General features: G+C 37.9%; 1 protein-coding gene across 2 annotated transcripts in view; it reads right to left on the reverse strand.

Moving 5' to 3' along the window:
- Window positions 1-13,211, reverse strand: part of DGKI (diacylglycerol kinase iota) — a 396,707-nt gene that overhangs the window by 154,204 nt on the left and 229,292 nt on the right. For both annotated transcript variants that reach the window (XM_059711894.1, XM_059711895.1), the window contains exons 13-15: window positions 12,213-12,326; window positions 10,569-10,706; window positions 7,353-7,431 (exon numbers count right to left, since the gene is read on the reverse strand). In XM_059711894.1, coding sequence (XP_059567877.1) covers window positions 7,353-7,431; window positions 10,569-10,706; window positions 12,213-12,326 — 331 coding nt within the window. The remainder of the gene's footprint in view (window positions 1-7,352; window positions 7,432-10,568; window positions 10,707-12,212; window positions 12,327-13,211) is intronic.

Below are 13,211 nucleotides of genomic sequence, written 5' to 3' on the forward strand. Positions count from 1 at the left end.
ATGTCCAACGCTATTAAATGAATCATATACCAACTATTAACATTTACTTTTTTACTAACGTATGGTTTGGAAAATAGCCACATCTTCATGAGGTTTTCCTATGAGTCTTGAAGAACTGAAAACGCTTTTTTCCTTTTAAAAAAATGTTTTTTTCTCGAGAGAGATTGAAAATGTTCTATAACAGCGGTCGCCAACCTTTCAGACCTCACAGACCACCAGTGGCCCGCGGATCACCGGTTGGCGACCACTGTTCTATAAGACCCAAAAAGACTGGAATTAAGAAGTAAACCGAGTTTTTGGTGATTTTACTCACAGAGTTGGTTAAAACAGTCACCGCAGATCTAATTTAACTGGATAAAAGCTGATTATATATATAAGTAATTATAAAAACTAGAGGCCTATCAGGACAATAGCATTTAGAGAGGTGTAAGAAAGACACATAAAAGGACACATATAGTATGACTCCATTGATATGAAATGTCCAGAAGAGGCAAATTTATAGACACAAAAAGCAGATTAATGGTTGCCAGTGGGTGGAGGAAGGGAGAAATGGAGAGGTACTGCTCAGTGGGGACAGGGTTTCTTTTTGGGGTGATGAAAATGATCTGGAATTATATAATAGTGATGGTTACACAACATTGTGATTATACTAAAATCCCTGAACTATATACTATAAATTGGTTATAATGGTGAATTTTATGTTCTGTGAATTTTTACTTCAATAAAAAATATTAATCTGAATACAAAAAATAAAGATATAAAATAAACAGGTAGGAGAGTTGGCCTTGGGGGTAGGAAATGTGTGAGGTATATTCTATTATTCTCTCTGCTCCATCCCATACATTATATTGACTCCCAGGCTGAGCCTGCTTTAGCAATTGGACTCTCTTCCCACTTTTATATCTACCCTATTCCAAGCACAAATCAGACTGAGAAGCAAGGTTGGCTGCAGCTAAGGGAGATGTTTGCTAGTGTAAGAGCTGTGCCACTCGCCAGACAAGAGCCTACAAACAACAGTACTCCACCATTCTGGCTATTAAAGGGAAGGGGTGGAGTGGCTGAATATGTGCCTGTGTGTGCATAGAATTGATATGACTTTGAGGAGGACCAACGAATGTGGGCCCCACTATATCAAGGAAAGGGGGCATACAGAATTGGGAAAGAGCCAGCAAGAAAGTTTAAGAGCTCTTGCTCCTTAAGGAAGTTGTGTCTGTTAATTGGTATGAAGTCAACCATGAAAGGCCACTCTCAAGAAAGGCAATGATCCTCAAAAACCCCAATAGTGGAAGTACCCATGGTTTATGGCTGCAGTTCTTAAATTTCATCCTCCTCTTCCACAAGAGGGTGTGAGATAGTGAGATCCAAACACACTGTGTATTTCTATGCCATTAACCTATTTACAATCTGATTGGATACCAATATTAATTGTATTAGTTTCCTGCACATTTGATAGCTTAAAATATTCACTGATTTTCTTACAACTCTCTAGGTTCTCTCCGGGGTCCTCTGCTTAGGCTCTTACGAGGCCAAAATCAAGGTGTCAGCCTACAGAGCTCTTATTGAGCAGCTCTGGGAAGGATTCGCTTCCAAGCTCATTCAGGTTATGGACAAAATCAATTTCCTTGCAGCTGCAGTAATAAAATTCTTTTTCCTCACTGGCTGTTGGCTAGGGTACATTCTCAACTTCCAGAGGCCTCTTGCATTCCTCGGCTTATGACAACCCCTCCGTTGTCAAAGGCAGCAAGGGCACATCAAATCCCTCTCACACTCTGAATCTGACTTCTTCTCCCACATCACTCTGACTTCCCGTTCCACCTTCCACCTTTGCATTTAAAGGCTCCTGTTATTGCATTGGTCCCACTCAGATAATCCAGAACTATCTTCCTATCTTAAGGTCAGCTAATTATTAACCTTCATAATATCTACAAAATCTTTTTGCCAAATAAAATAAAACCACCAACAAGCAGGAACCAAATGGCAAAAGTCATGGCGGTCAAAATACCTACCATCATGCACCCGATAGCCCCATGATCCACATCCTTCATGTACGAAAAATACATTCACTCCCTTCAAGGTCTCCAAAGGTTTCATCCCATTATATTATCAACTCAAAATCCAAAAATCTCATCTAAATCTCATTAGCTCCAACTTCCCAAATCCCATCATCTAAATCATCAAAATGGCTTGGCTCTGGATGTAATTCATTTATAATGATGATGAGGCTCTGGGTACACTCCATTCCATTGATTTAATATATTAATTTCATCCTTATGCACAACACAATGATATGCGTGCCATCAGAATGGGATCCTAAACCCTATTTCTGCCTGTAATTGGTCCTGCATATTAGGGAAATGTTCATAAACGTAAGTCCAACATTATGTTTATAAAAAAAATCAATAAGCAATTTGAACCCTTTATAACTCACACATCTTTTATACTCTCTTCATCAAATACTTATCCAATTTTAAGACTTCAGTTAGAGATACATAAATGACTCCAAAATTTATGCCTACAATAACATTGGCATCTTCAATTTAAATTGTGTATTTTTTTAATCTTTTTTTTTTCAACATTATTTCCCATTCAGGGCATATATTTTTTTAACAACATTATCTTCATTTTTCTAACACCATCACAAAAATCTTTCATTATGTAATAACGAGTCATGTAACCTATCTCTATCACAAGCTCATTATTCCTCTGTATTGTTTCTTTCCTGTCTGAAATGCCCTCACCTATTTATTTCTTGTCAACATCACACTCCTCCTTTCTCTTCCTTTATCTACCCTCTCTGGAAATTTTCCTCAGGCACCTTTCCCCTGACAACAGTCCCACTGAACTCCAATGTTATTTACTGCCTGTACAACTAATCGTGCCCTTACTATATATGCCTTTCTAGTGTTATCTTTTGTATGTGGGCCTATCCCTCCAATTAAAATCCCATTCCTGTAACACTTATTGAGATAGTCACTGGACTAGGCACAGGGACCACTATGCTGTACACCTGAAACTAATAAAAAATACTATTGAATGTAAACTGTAATTGAAAAAAAGAAAACATGGGTTAAATTATTTGATTAGAATACTGATTTATTTGTTATAGGGAATACATGCATACATGTAATAAATTCATAACTATGTGTTCTGATGGAAATGTACTATAATTCAGATAAATTAAGCAAAAGATGATTTAAGAGTTTATTATATTTAAAAATAAACTATATTCTTTCATAGCTGAAGGAAAAGAAAGAAAACATTGTCTTATACCCTCATGGAATTTAGAGTGGAAGAGACAGGTCTGAAAATGAAAACTAAAATGTCATTTTGTATGTGCTATAAAAATATGTCTGTATGAGATGAAGTGGCCATTACACATAAAGGAAATAATCAGAAAAGTGTTCCAGGGGCAGGTATACTTGAATCTTGAATGATGAGTAGGTACCACGCAGAGGTTCAGGATGGAAAAGAAGGTTACATACAGAGAATCTCGCACAGTGTGAGTTTCTCAAGGGCAAACTATACTTGAGCCTTCAAGTCTAGACAAAAGCTGGAAAGTGAGTCCTTTGCAGTGACCGTAACAATGAAATTCAGCAAGCCATTGCAAACAAGACATTTTTAAAAGAAATCTGCCAGCTCTCTCCATGAATCATGAAACATGCATAATCCTTTGAAACATGCAGATCTTCATGTCTCTATATATTCAATGGAAATAGTAACTCCTAAATCAAATTTAAATACTGCCTCCTGTGGAGTCATAATTGTATGTCCTTGACCTTGTAGCATAAGGCTTGACTCCTCTGAATAATAATTTCAATGAAGCAGAAAAATTTAAGCAGCCAATCTCAGACGGAAAGTTTGGTGTTGTTTAATATCTTTCATGTCCAAAGCAAATGACAATCTAGTTCATACAGCTGGCAGGGTGAGACCTGACTTTGCCACCTGATACCCATAATCATTGTTAACATCCCTATACATTATATATGGAAATATTTTCCATGTATGTCCTCAAGCACTGTCATAATACAATAATGATCGAAGTACTGGACAGGACTCCCACTGAACATTTGATGACCAATCCTACTATATCTCCAAATTCTATTCAAATGATTAAACTTTCCCAGGCAGCAACAATTCAACCATGCACAGTGGTTGAGAAGAATAAGAAAGCAACTGTTTTCCAATCAAATGAAGCAAACCATCTTTCTGATCCAGCGGTTCTCAACCTGTGCATTGCGACCCCTTTGGCGGTCAAACGACCCTTTCACAGGAGTCGCCTAAGACCATCCTGCATATCAGATATTTACATTACGATTCATAACAGTAGCAGCATTACAGTTATGAAGTAGCAACGAAAATAATTTTATGGTTGGGTCACAACACGAGGAACTGTATTTAAAGGTGGAGAACCACTGTTCTGATCAAATTATTCAAATATTTCCACTCTTTATGTAAAGTAAATCAAAGTGTTAAGACTATATTAACTCCTTGTTTGATTTTCTACTGATAATTCTAAATGCATTTATTTATACAATAATTCCACCAATAAACTTTCTCAAAATAAATGTCACTTTATTTGTCCCTTCTGAAAGAAATATAATTTAGGTAGCAATGCTAAAACCTGCATCTGTCCCATATCGATTTGAAGGGCTATTTTACATCTATGCCAAAAAATTGTCTGCATTTACATTTTTTTAAAATTCTAACACAGTGAGATTTGTATCTATTTTCTATTTCATGTAGGCTGGTTGGCATGACTCCCAACTTAAAGTACTATATTATTTTTTACTGACACCTAATAGGTTATTCTATCCAAGCTCATTTTTACAATGGTTCTCATGAGGTTTGCAGTCACATTCCAAGTATTTTATACAAACAAGTTTTATCATGAAGTCTCAAACTGTGAGTGGTTGTGTTTGAGAACAGTTTGAAGTCTCAACTATGAGTTTTGTTTGGCTTGAGAACAGCCACTCATTACCAAGGAAAACAAGTGAATTCGCCCTCATTGAAAATGTGGCCTCGCTCTCCTTTTCCTTCTGCAGCCAACCTTGAGATGTCTTGACTATCCTGGAAAGTATATGGCGAAAATCCAAACCAACAAAAGAAGAATATTAGTGTGACTAATTATACTTTTTATAGTAAATAATGATGTTATTTAATGCAAAAAATGAATAGGTTAACAGATACTAAGAAGCTCACATCCCTGGTCTAAGCATATCAACCAAATCCGGTTGCAATATTTTGTGGACATTTATTTTGTACTAGCTGTGTATCATCTTCATGAATATTGTAGCTATTACTCTTAGGTGACATTAATTCTCCCTTATCAGCTTGCAGTGGCTGGTTTTCCTCAAGGGCTTACCTGCAGGGCAAATGTTTCATATCGCATGAGAGCACTTAAACTAAGCCTCGGAGATAAACTATTCAAAAAGTAATGCTTGGTATCTTTTAATCAATACATTTAAAACTATGTATCTATACATATACACCGCAATTTGCATATTCCTCTCTAAAATGAAATAGTCCCATAGCTTAAAATAAAATAAAATAAAGTCACTTTCCTGCAAGAATTCTTTTCTAAGCTTGGTCCTTCTACCTTGATGCCCCCTCTCACTCTGAAGCACAGAAGTGTCAACATAGCATAAGGAAATGTATCAAGAGAACTTCCAGATTAATTAGACCAAATATTAGTTTCCCTTGAATGAGCTCATTTTCGGGCACTTACTCACTTAGGCCTCTTTTCATGCCAGAATGTCTATTTTGGGAGATTCATGTATTAATGAATTGTATTACTTTATAAGTATTGCTAAGAAATTAAGAATTTTATTAGGAAGCCCAGATTCAGGGTCTCCTGAAGAAAATGAGGAGGAAATATGGGGTAAGAAATGGTCAAAGGGATCTCTATTTAGTTCCCCAAGTTAAATCCTGTGCCAAATAAAAGCAATAGTAGTTAAAGAGGGGCTGTAGTTTGGTCGTTCCCTCTGATTAGCCTTGTACTATGATGCTTCTGATTTGGGTATTTGCTGTCTGTGGTTCTGTCATCAACCAACCTTTCTAGCTGTGATTTTCTGGCTAATCAGAGAGAACAACCATACTATAGCCCCTCTTTAATCACTATTGCTTTTATTTGGCACAGCATTTGATCCTTGAAGCCTCATGAATCCAGGAAGAAAAAGTTTACCAAAACTGCTGAATTCATGAAGAAAAGTATAGGTTGGGACTTCACTATTAGTTTGAATTCTAACAGCCTTCATCCTATTGCTGCACTATTGACCTTTAGTGCATAAGAGAGTGATCAGAATTTTCCCTGCATTATTACTGGAACAGGAACATTTAAATTCTAGCTTTTAGTTCTCTGTTTTTCAAATTCTATGAGTTAAAACCCACCTATGCTCTTGCAGAATCTGGATGGAGGAAAAAAGGTAAAAATAATCCCTCATTTGTGACTTTTATCTTACTCCCCTACAGCTCAGCAGTATTTTGGTTATATATTAACATATTGACAAGGGACTAGGAACAGTTATAGTTATGGATACAGGCATAGACAGAGATGTGTACTATAGTTATATTAATAAGAGAGCTTCAGAGAGAAAATGAGAGATTAATAGAAACTGAGAGAGATTAAAGCTTCAAAGCATAAGCAAAAATCCTCAACTTTCTCAGTTCTAAAGACATAAGGAAGTTCTGATGAAATGTTTAACCACATCATAATTTCTCTTTCAAAAATCGTTTTGCTCTCCCAACCCTTGGCTCCATCTCTATTGGTACTTAAATGACCACTCTGCCTTATTCACTCCCCTAGCTCATCCGGTGAGGACTTGCAGCACCTTCCCAACCTAATCCAATCTCCATCACACCCTTTTCTTTCAACCCAAACCACCCACAGGCCCCTATTGTCCTAAAATGCCTAGTGTCTCTTTTGTACCCACAGGCGGGATTCTTTGTTGTGCTACCAGGTTTCAATGGCTCTGGGTTATTAAATGTTGCACCATTACAACTGGTAGCTTGAGAAGCTGTGAGTATCCCAATGACTTTAGTGAAAGAAACTTTATTATTTCTCAGTAGTTCACTAACAAAGTTTCTAGTCAACTTAGAGTAGCAATCCCAGGCACACCTCTGGTCTCGTCTCTGACCATCTTTGAAACCCCAACCAACATGGTCTCAGGGTCCTATTTGTACTAAGTTCCTACATTGTCTAGCTCCCAGGGTCATCAGGGAGGTCAAAACAAACAAAAAAACACAACACGGACGCACACTGTCGACACGTAAGCGATATGCAGACAAAAGGGAACATGCAAAACACCTGCTGGAAACTTCCTCCCTGGGAGACGGAAATGGAACGCTGTCCTCACCTCGGGATTCATGGAACTCCAGTGTGACGTGGGCATCAAATCCAAGGCTGAAGTAATTATTGAAAACATTCAGAGGAAGCTGCAACGATGAACAAGGTAGAGGTGAAGTCGTGTGCATCCAAGCAGAAAGAAAACGTTCAAGCCCGACACCTGTCTCTGGGGCTATCTCTGGACTGGAGATCAGACATAACTCCGGGTAGAGGTGTTTACATGGAAGGAATGGGATGTTTAAATTAACTCATTAGTCAAAGCTCAAGTCAGATAATACTCCCAATTATTTTAAATAGTATAGGAAAGAAGGGATACCGATACAAATTAATAAATGAGAACCATTCCTGGGGATGTTGTAATAAGATACTCTTATCATGCAGAGGGTGCATATTTGCAATAGTTATGAACAATGATTCACTGTTCAACCTTAGAAAGTAAATTGTAAGGATCATGTCTAAACCTACTTAACCTGTGGCTACACTTTTTTCAAGAATATGTTCAGCATATTAATATTGCATCTTAAAATGAATAATGTTTAATTTGTTTGTCCTTTGCCTACTTTTAAAAAAATATTTTTGAAAAGTCATATAAGCAATAAGGCAGTTGGAGACATTCAGCTATTCTCAATCTAGAGAAAAAAAGAAAAAACAAATAGATATGTACATAGACATTTATTGATCAGTATTATTCAGATTCCTAGTTTTCCAAATCTTGTATACTTTATATTAAATATATTGGGATAACATTGGTTAATAACATTAGGTAAATTTCAGGTTACACTCTATTGTGTGCTCACCACCCAAAGTCCAGTCTCCTTCCATCACCACATATTTGACCCCTTCCCCCTCTTCAAACCTTGTATCTTTAAGATAACTGTGAAATACGTGAACACAGACATATAGGTGCATACCCAACCTTAGCTTTCCTTCCCAGAATCCTCTGGGTCACTGGCTGTTACTGCTGCAAGCTGAGTAAAACAGAGAACCACACAAACTAAAGTCCTGAATTAAAACTGCAAAATTAATGTGTTTTTAGGCTGCAGCAATATTAGAACAATTAGAAAAGCATTGGAAAATGTTAGAAGGGAAATAGTGATTCTTTCACTTTACCGTCTATAGCTCAGAGTGGAAGATAAACATTAAAGTAAACAGATAGGTAATTTTCCTCAGTTTAGATAATATTTCCAGGTAATGATCAGAGAGAAATGCACTAGAAATACATGTTTAACCCTCAAATTCCCAAAAGTAAGCTTATTACAGTGTTTCATGTCCCCCTTGATTTTCTGTTTGATGAGAGTGAGAACCTTGTCCCAATAAGAGAAAAATGAAATAAACCTTGTGCCAAGAATAGAAAATGAAATGAGAATGAGAGAGATATATTAATACAGAAAGAAAGAAAATGGGTTCCCTGGGTCTCTAATATAAATAAAGAATGAACCCCTCATAGAAGGCCCAGAGCCAGAGCTTATAATGATTCAGAGGTCAAAACAGCCCCTAGAAATGGTTATAACTAACTGGAGAACAGGGAGAGAAACTAAACACACAGAACAATGCCAAAATCATGTCTCATTTTCCTGGCTTCACATTTGAGAATGTCCAGTTCCTATACTTAAACAAAATACCATCCCTATAATGACAGCAAGGGTTGGTGATCCTGCCAAGAACACAGATATGTTCGTTTCTACCATTTATGTTTTCTTGGCTACAAGTCTAACCCATGTCTTAACATTCGCTGATAACTCAGGGGAACATCTGGCCACCATCCGATAAATAATATCCCAATTTAGTCTGTTATTAAATTCTTATTCATATTTTCCAGGAAAAAATTACCCCAATTTCCTACATGTCTCTTCAAAAAATCCATTTTCATAGCCTTTTAATTATCTGGATTAATGTTTCCTGGCTGCACCAAGAAGTCTTTCCATTACTTGAGCTGTTGGGAAGAGATTTAAATATAGACTTCTACTGAGGGCCTAACCATTCTAACTTTAGTGGGGAAAGGGCCTAACATTTTCATATGGTACATTTCTTTTTACTTTGGCTCTTTTCTACCCAATTTCTGTATTCTAATACAGTAGAAAGACATCATATTCCAAGGCAATAAGTGCTATTTAAACAACATTGTGACATGATGAACTCAGTATCAACTGAGCAATCGTGATATCTACCAAAAACCTTATAATTTCTAAATCATGGTTTAGGTGGAAAAAAAAAATAAAGACCAAGGCAAAACATGTTTGAATGAATTAAGTGGATGTTAGTTTGGTCTAAAATGCTCTCTGGTTCAATCTATTTTAAGGCTGAAACTTCCATGAAATCTTGGTCTCAATCAATGGCATAATCCAATATAGCAGTAATGCTGGTTAAAGTACAAATACCTCGGCCTTAACCCTGCATTTAGTTAATGAAACTCTCTGGGACTGGGCTAGTATATCTGTATTTTAATCTGTATTTTTAACAAGCACACCTGGAGAATCTTATGCATACAAAAGTTTGAAAACACTATCACAGAAAAGAAGTAGGAAGTAATAAGGAGGAAGTGGCTACTTGGCTATCTACCAAATTTATCTGAAATTGAGGCCAGATCTTAGAACCAAATCTTCTACTGAAGCTCCACACTAGAGTAGTTACAACTGTGCCCCTTGGTTTGTCTTGGATTGAAATAAAAAGCTCAATCACTGAAGGAAAAGCACTAAATCAAAGCATTTATGTAGGCACCTTCAAGTCCCACGCAAATAATGAAATCGGCTTAGTTAATACTTCCTAAACACTGGGAACATTTGATATCAAGCCAGAAATCTCAGAAGGCTATCTTTGTTTTGAAAGATCATATTCCTAATGCTTCAGAATATATATATATATATATATATATATATATATATATATATATATATATATATATATATATATATATAAAATTTTCTCTTAGGTTAAGAGTTTGCAATGAACTTGAAAAATTAGAACATGGATCCATGTGTTCCTGGTGTGGAAGTTGAGGACAGAGAACAGCTCCCTGAGCCCTGGAAGCAGGTAGAAACCTAGGTCTTTAGAAACCCCTGGGGTAGAATCAGTGGGTAATGTTGGACGCACAGCCCTGTAGCCATAAACTCTAACACTATCCTTTTATCTCATAGGAAGAAATCAGCACATGAATCTCCAGCCACAAATGTATTTCCCATGACAGATGCTCCCGAGTGCCTTTCTGCCGAAGAAAGAACTCTCTAACCTTACACACGCCATCTTCAAGCTCTTCTGGAGGCAAGTCTGGGTTTCTTTCCACATGGAGGTTCCAGCGATCTAGCTGTACAATTGTCCCATCTTCTACTTGACAGAGGATTTTGGAAACAGGTTCATCAGTGTAGCCCTAAGGAACCAACGAACACATCCATTGGCATCTGGAGTAGTGAACAGTACAGCCAAAGGTATCTCATGCAAGAAAGAGCCCTCTGCTACAGTTCTCTGTTTGTTTTGTAATTAGCAAGGCTGGGAGAGAGTAAATTCTTTTTTCCCAGGTACTTAGAACTTAACACAATAGTCACAGGTAATGTGCACAGAAATGCTAACTCTAGCTGGTTAGAGCTGAGGAATAATTTGTGCTTACACTGAGAACCAATAGTTGCTGGTAGGTTTAGGGGCTATGCTGGATGATGGCTGCTTTCATCAGAGTAAAAGGAGGACCCCCCAGGCCTCCTACTAAAGGGATTTGTGAAATGCACAGAAGTGTGTTCGGGGTTGGGAGGAGAGGATAAAAGAAACAAAGCGCCCTCTGATAGACAATTTCTTCTATTAACACCCCATTTTACTTACCTCTCCCTAACCTTGTAGCAGGACACCATCCCTTCCATGACCTAAGGCAAGTCTGACGGAGGAATGGCCCTGCTTGGGAACTCTTACTCCTTGAGCATACATTACTGACAGCATGATTATTAAGGACTGTCAAGTCACTGATTGGATGAGAGGAGTTAACATTGATAATATACCAGTTGCTTCATGTAAATACAGGGCGGGGCAAAAGTAGGTTTACAGTTATTCCTATGGAAAATAATTAATAAAGAATAATATAAGAATAAACTATGTTTGGAGTACCCACAACTATAATCCTATTTTTGCCCTATCCTGTATTTATTATTTATACTAAAAAAAAGACCTATGGGAGGTTAATTCATTCACCCAAAGTCAAATTAGTATCTGAAGATAATTATCTCCTAAGGGAAGTTAATTCTCCCAAAAGCCAGATTAATATCTTCTAGTATCTGAAGATGATTTTCATGGAACCCAGCCCAGGCAATGGTCTCATATGAACAGATAAAAAGCTGGTAGGCTGCATATGTTAGCATATTGTGCCTTCTTACTGACTTAGAACTGTAAAAAAAAAAAAAAAAGTAATGAAATGGCTGGTTGGTGACAGGGAAACTGCCTCCACTGAACTTGTCTGAAATTGGCTCCACAGTGCAAAGGACAGTCTGTTACCTATAGAGTCAAAGCCATGACACTGACCGGAGAAACCACATGCTCAAAAAAAGCCGTAGCTTTCCCAAAGTAAGCATTGTAAATCTGAGTCAGAGTTGCTATCCTGGCCAAAGCTGAGGGTCAGGATCAATTCAAGTCTGTGGTTCTTTTACATGAAGACTTGAGGACAACCCACCCACTGTCTTAGTGTTGAGCTCAAAAAGCCCAGGCCTGTGTACTAACCCCGTTTTTAATCCTAAATGTTCCCTTCTTTTCTAGCTGCTTATAAGTTACTGGATAAAATCGTGGCTGGTGGGTGCCTTGGTTCTCAGCTCTAACTTATTCCCCTTCCATCAGAACATCTGTGGGTTGGGGGAGCCTGCAGCTGGACGCCAGGGGCCGCCCCCAAGAGAGTTCTTACCCCTCCCCAGTTGAGAGTCCGAGCCAGGTCGTTCCCAGTCCCCAGAGGAAGGACTCCAACCGGAGGCTGAGGGCTCAGCTGCAGTTCATCCAGAATAGAAAGGATCCAGCCCACCTAGGGACACATTGGGGGCCAGAAGAGGGATAAGAAAGACAGGTAAGTTACAAGGAAGACCACCTGAGCGGAGTGGCTTTAAAGAGCAAAATCAAATGGTCTTAGTTTTCTTTAAAGTATATGTTTTTTGGTAGTTTTTTAAAAACATATTTTTATTGATTTCAGAGAGGAAGGGAGAGGGGGAGAGAGGGAGGGTGAGAGAGAGAGAGAGAGAGAGAGAGAGAGAGAGAGAGAGAGAGAGAGAAACATCAACAATGAGAGAGAATCATTGATTGGCTTCCTCCCACACGCCCCCTACTGGGGATCAAGCCTGCAACCCGGCATTTGCCCTTGTTGCAATCAAACCTGAAACCCTTCAGTCCTCAAGCCGACACTCTATTCACCAAGCCAAACCAGCTAGGGCTAAAACATATGTTTTAATCCAGCAGCCAGGGAACAGAAAGACCACTTATCCCTGGCAGATTCAAGGTGGCAAGTCTCTTACAGGGAAAAGGACCATTTTGTACATGCTCTGACGTATAAGCAAAGCTACACCCATTTGTCTGTATGTTTAACTAGAGATCTATTTTAAAATCTAGAAGAGTTTAAAATTTAGGGAGGTATATAGCATAGGCCACTGGAGGGAATACAGGACTTAGAGTCAGAATGAATTTCAATTCTGGCTCATATGGGCCGTGTCATCTTTATTAAATTATCTGACATCACTGAGACACATTTATCAGATTTTCAAAATGGCGTTAATAAGACCTACCTCACAAGATTGTTTGCAGAGAGAAATATATATAAAGCCCTTAACATGGTGCATGGTGTATGTAAGCACCAGTTAAATGGTTAATCTCCATAGTACCATCTTAGAAATTACTGTTTTTCTAAATATCCTTGTAT

This window comes from Myotis daubentonii, chromosome 10, assembly GCF_963259705.1.
Source record: "Myotis daubentonii chromosome 10, mMyoDau2.1, whole genome shotgun sequence".
NCBI classification, from domain to species: domain Eukaryota; kingdom Metazoa; phylum Chordata; class Mammalia; order Chiroptera; family Vespertilionidae; genus Myotis; species Myotis daubentonii.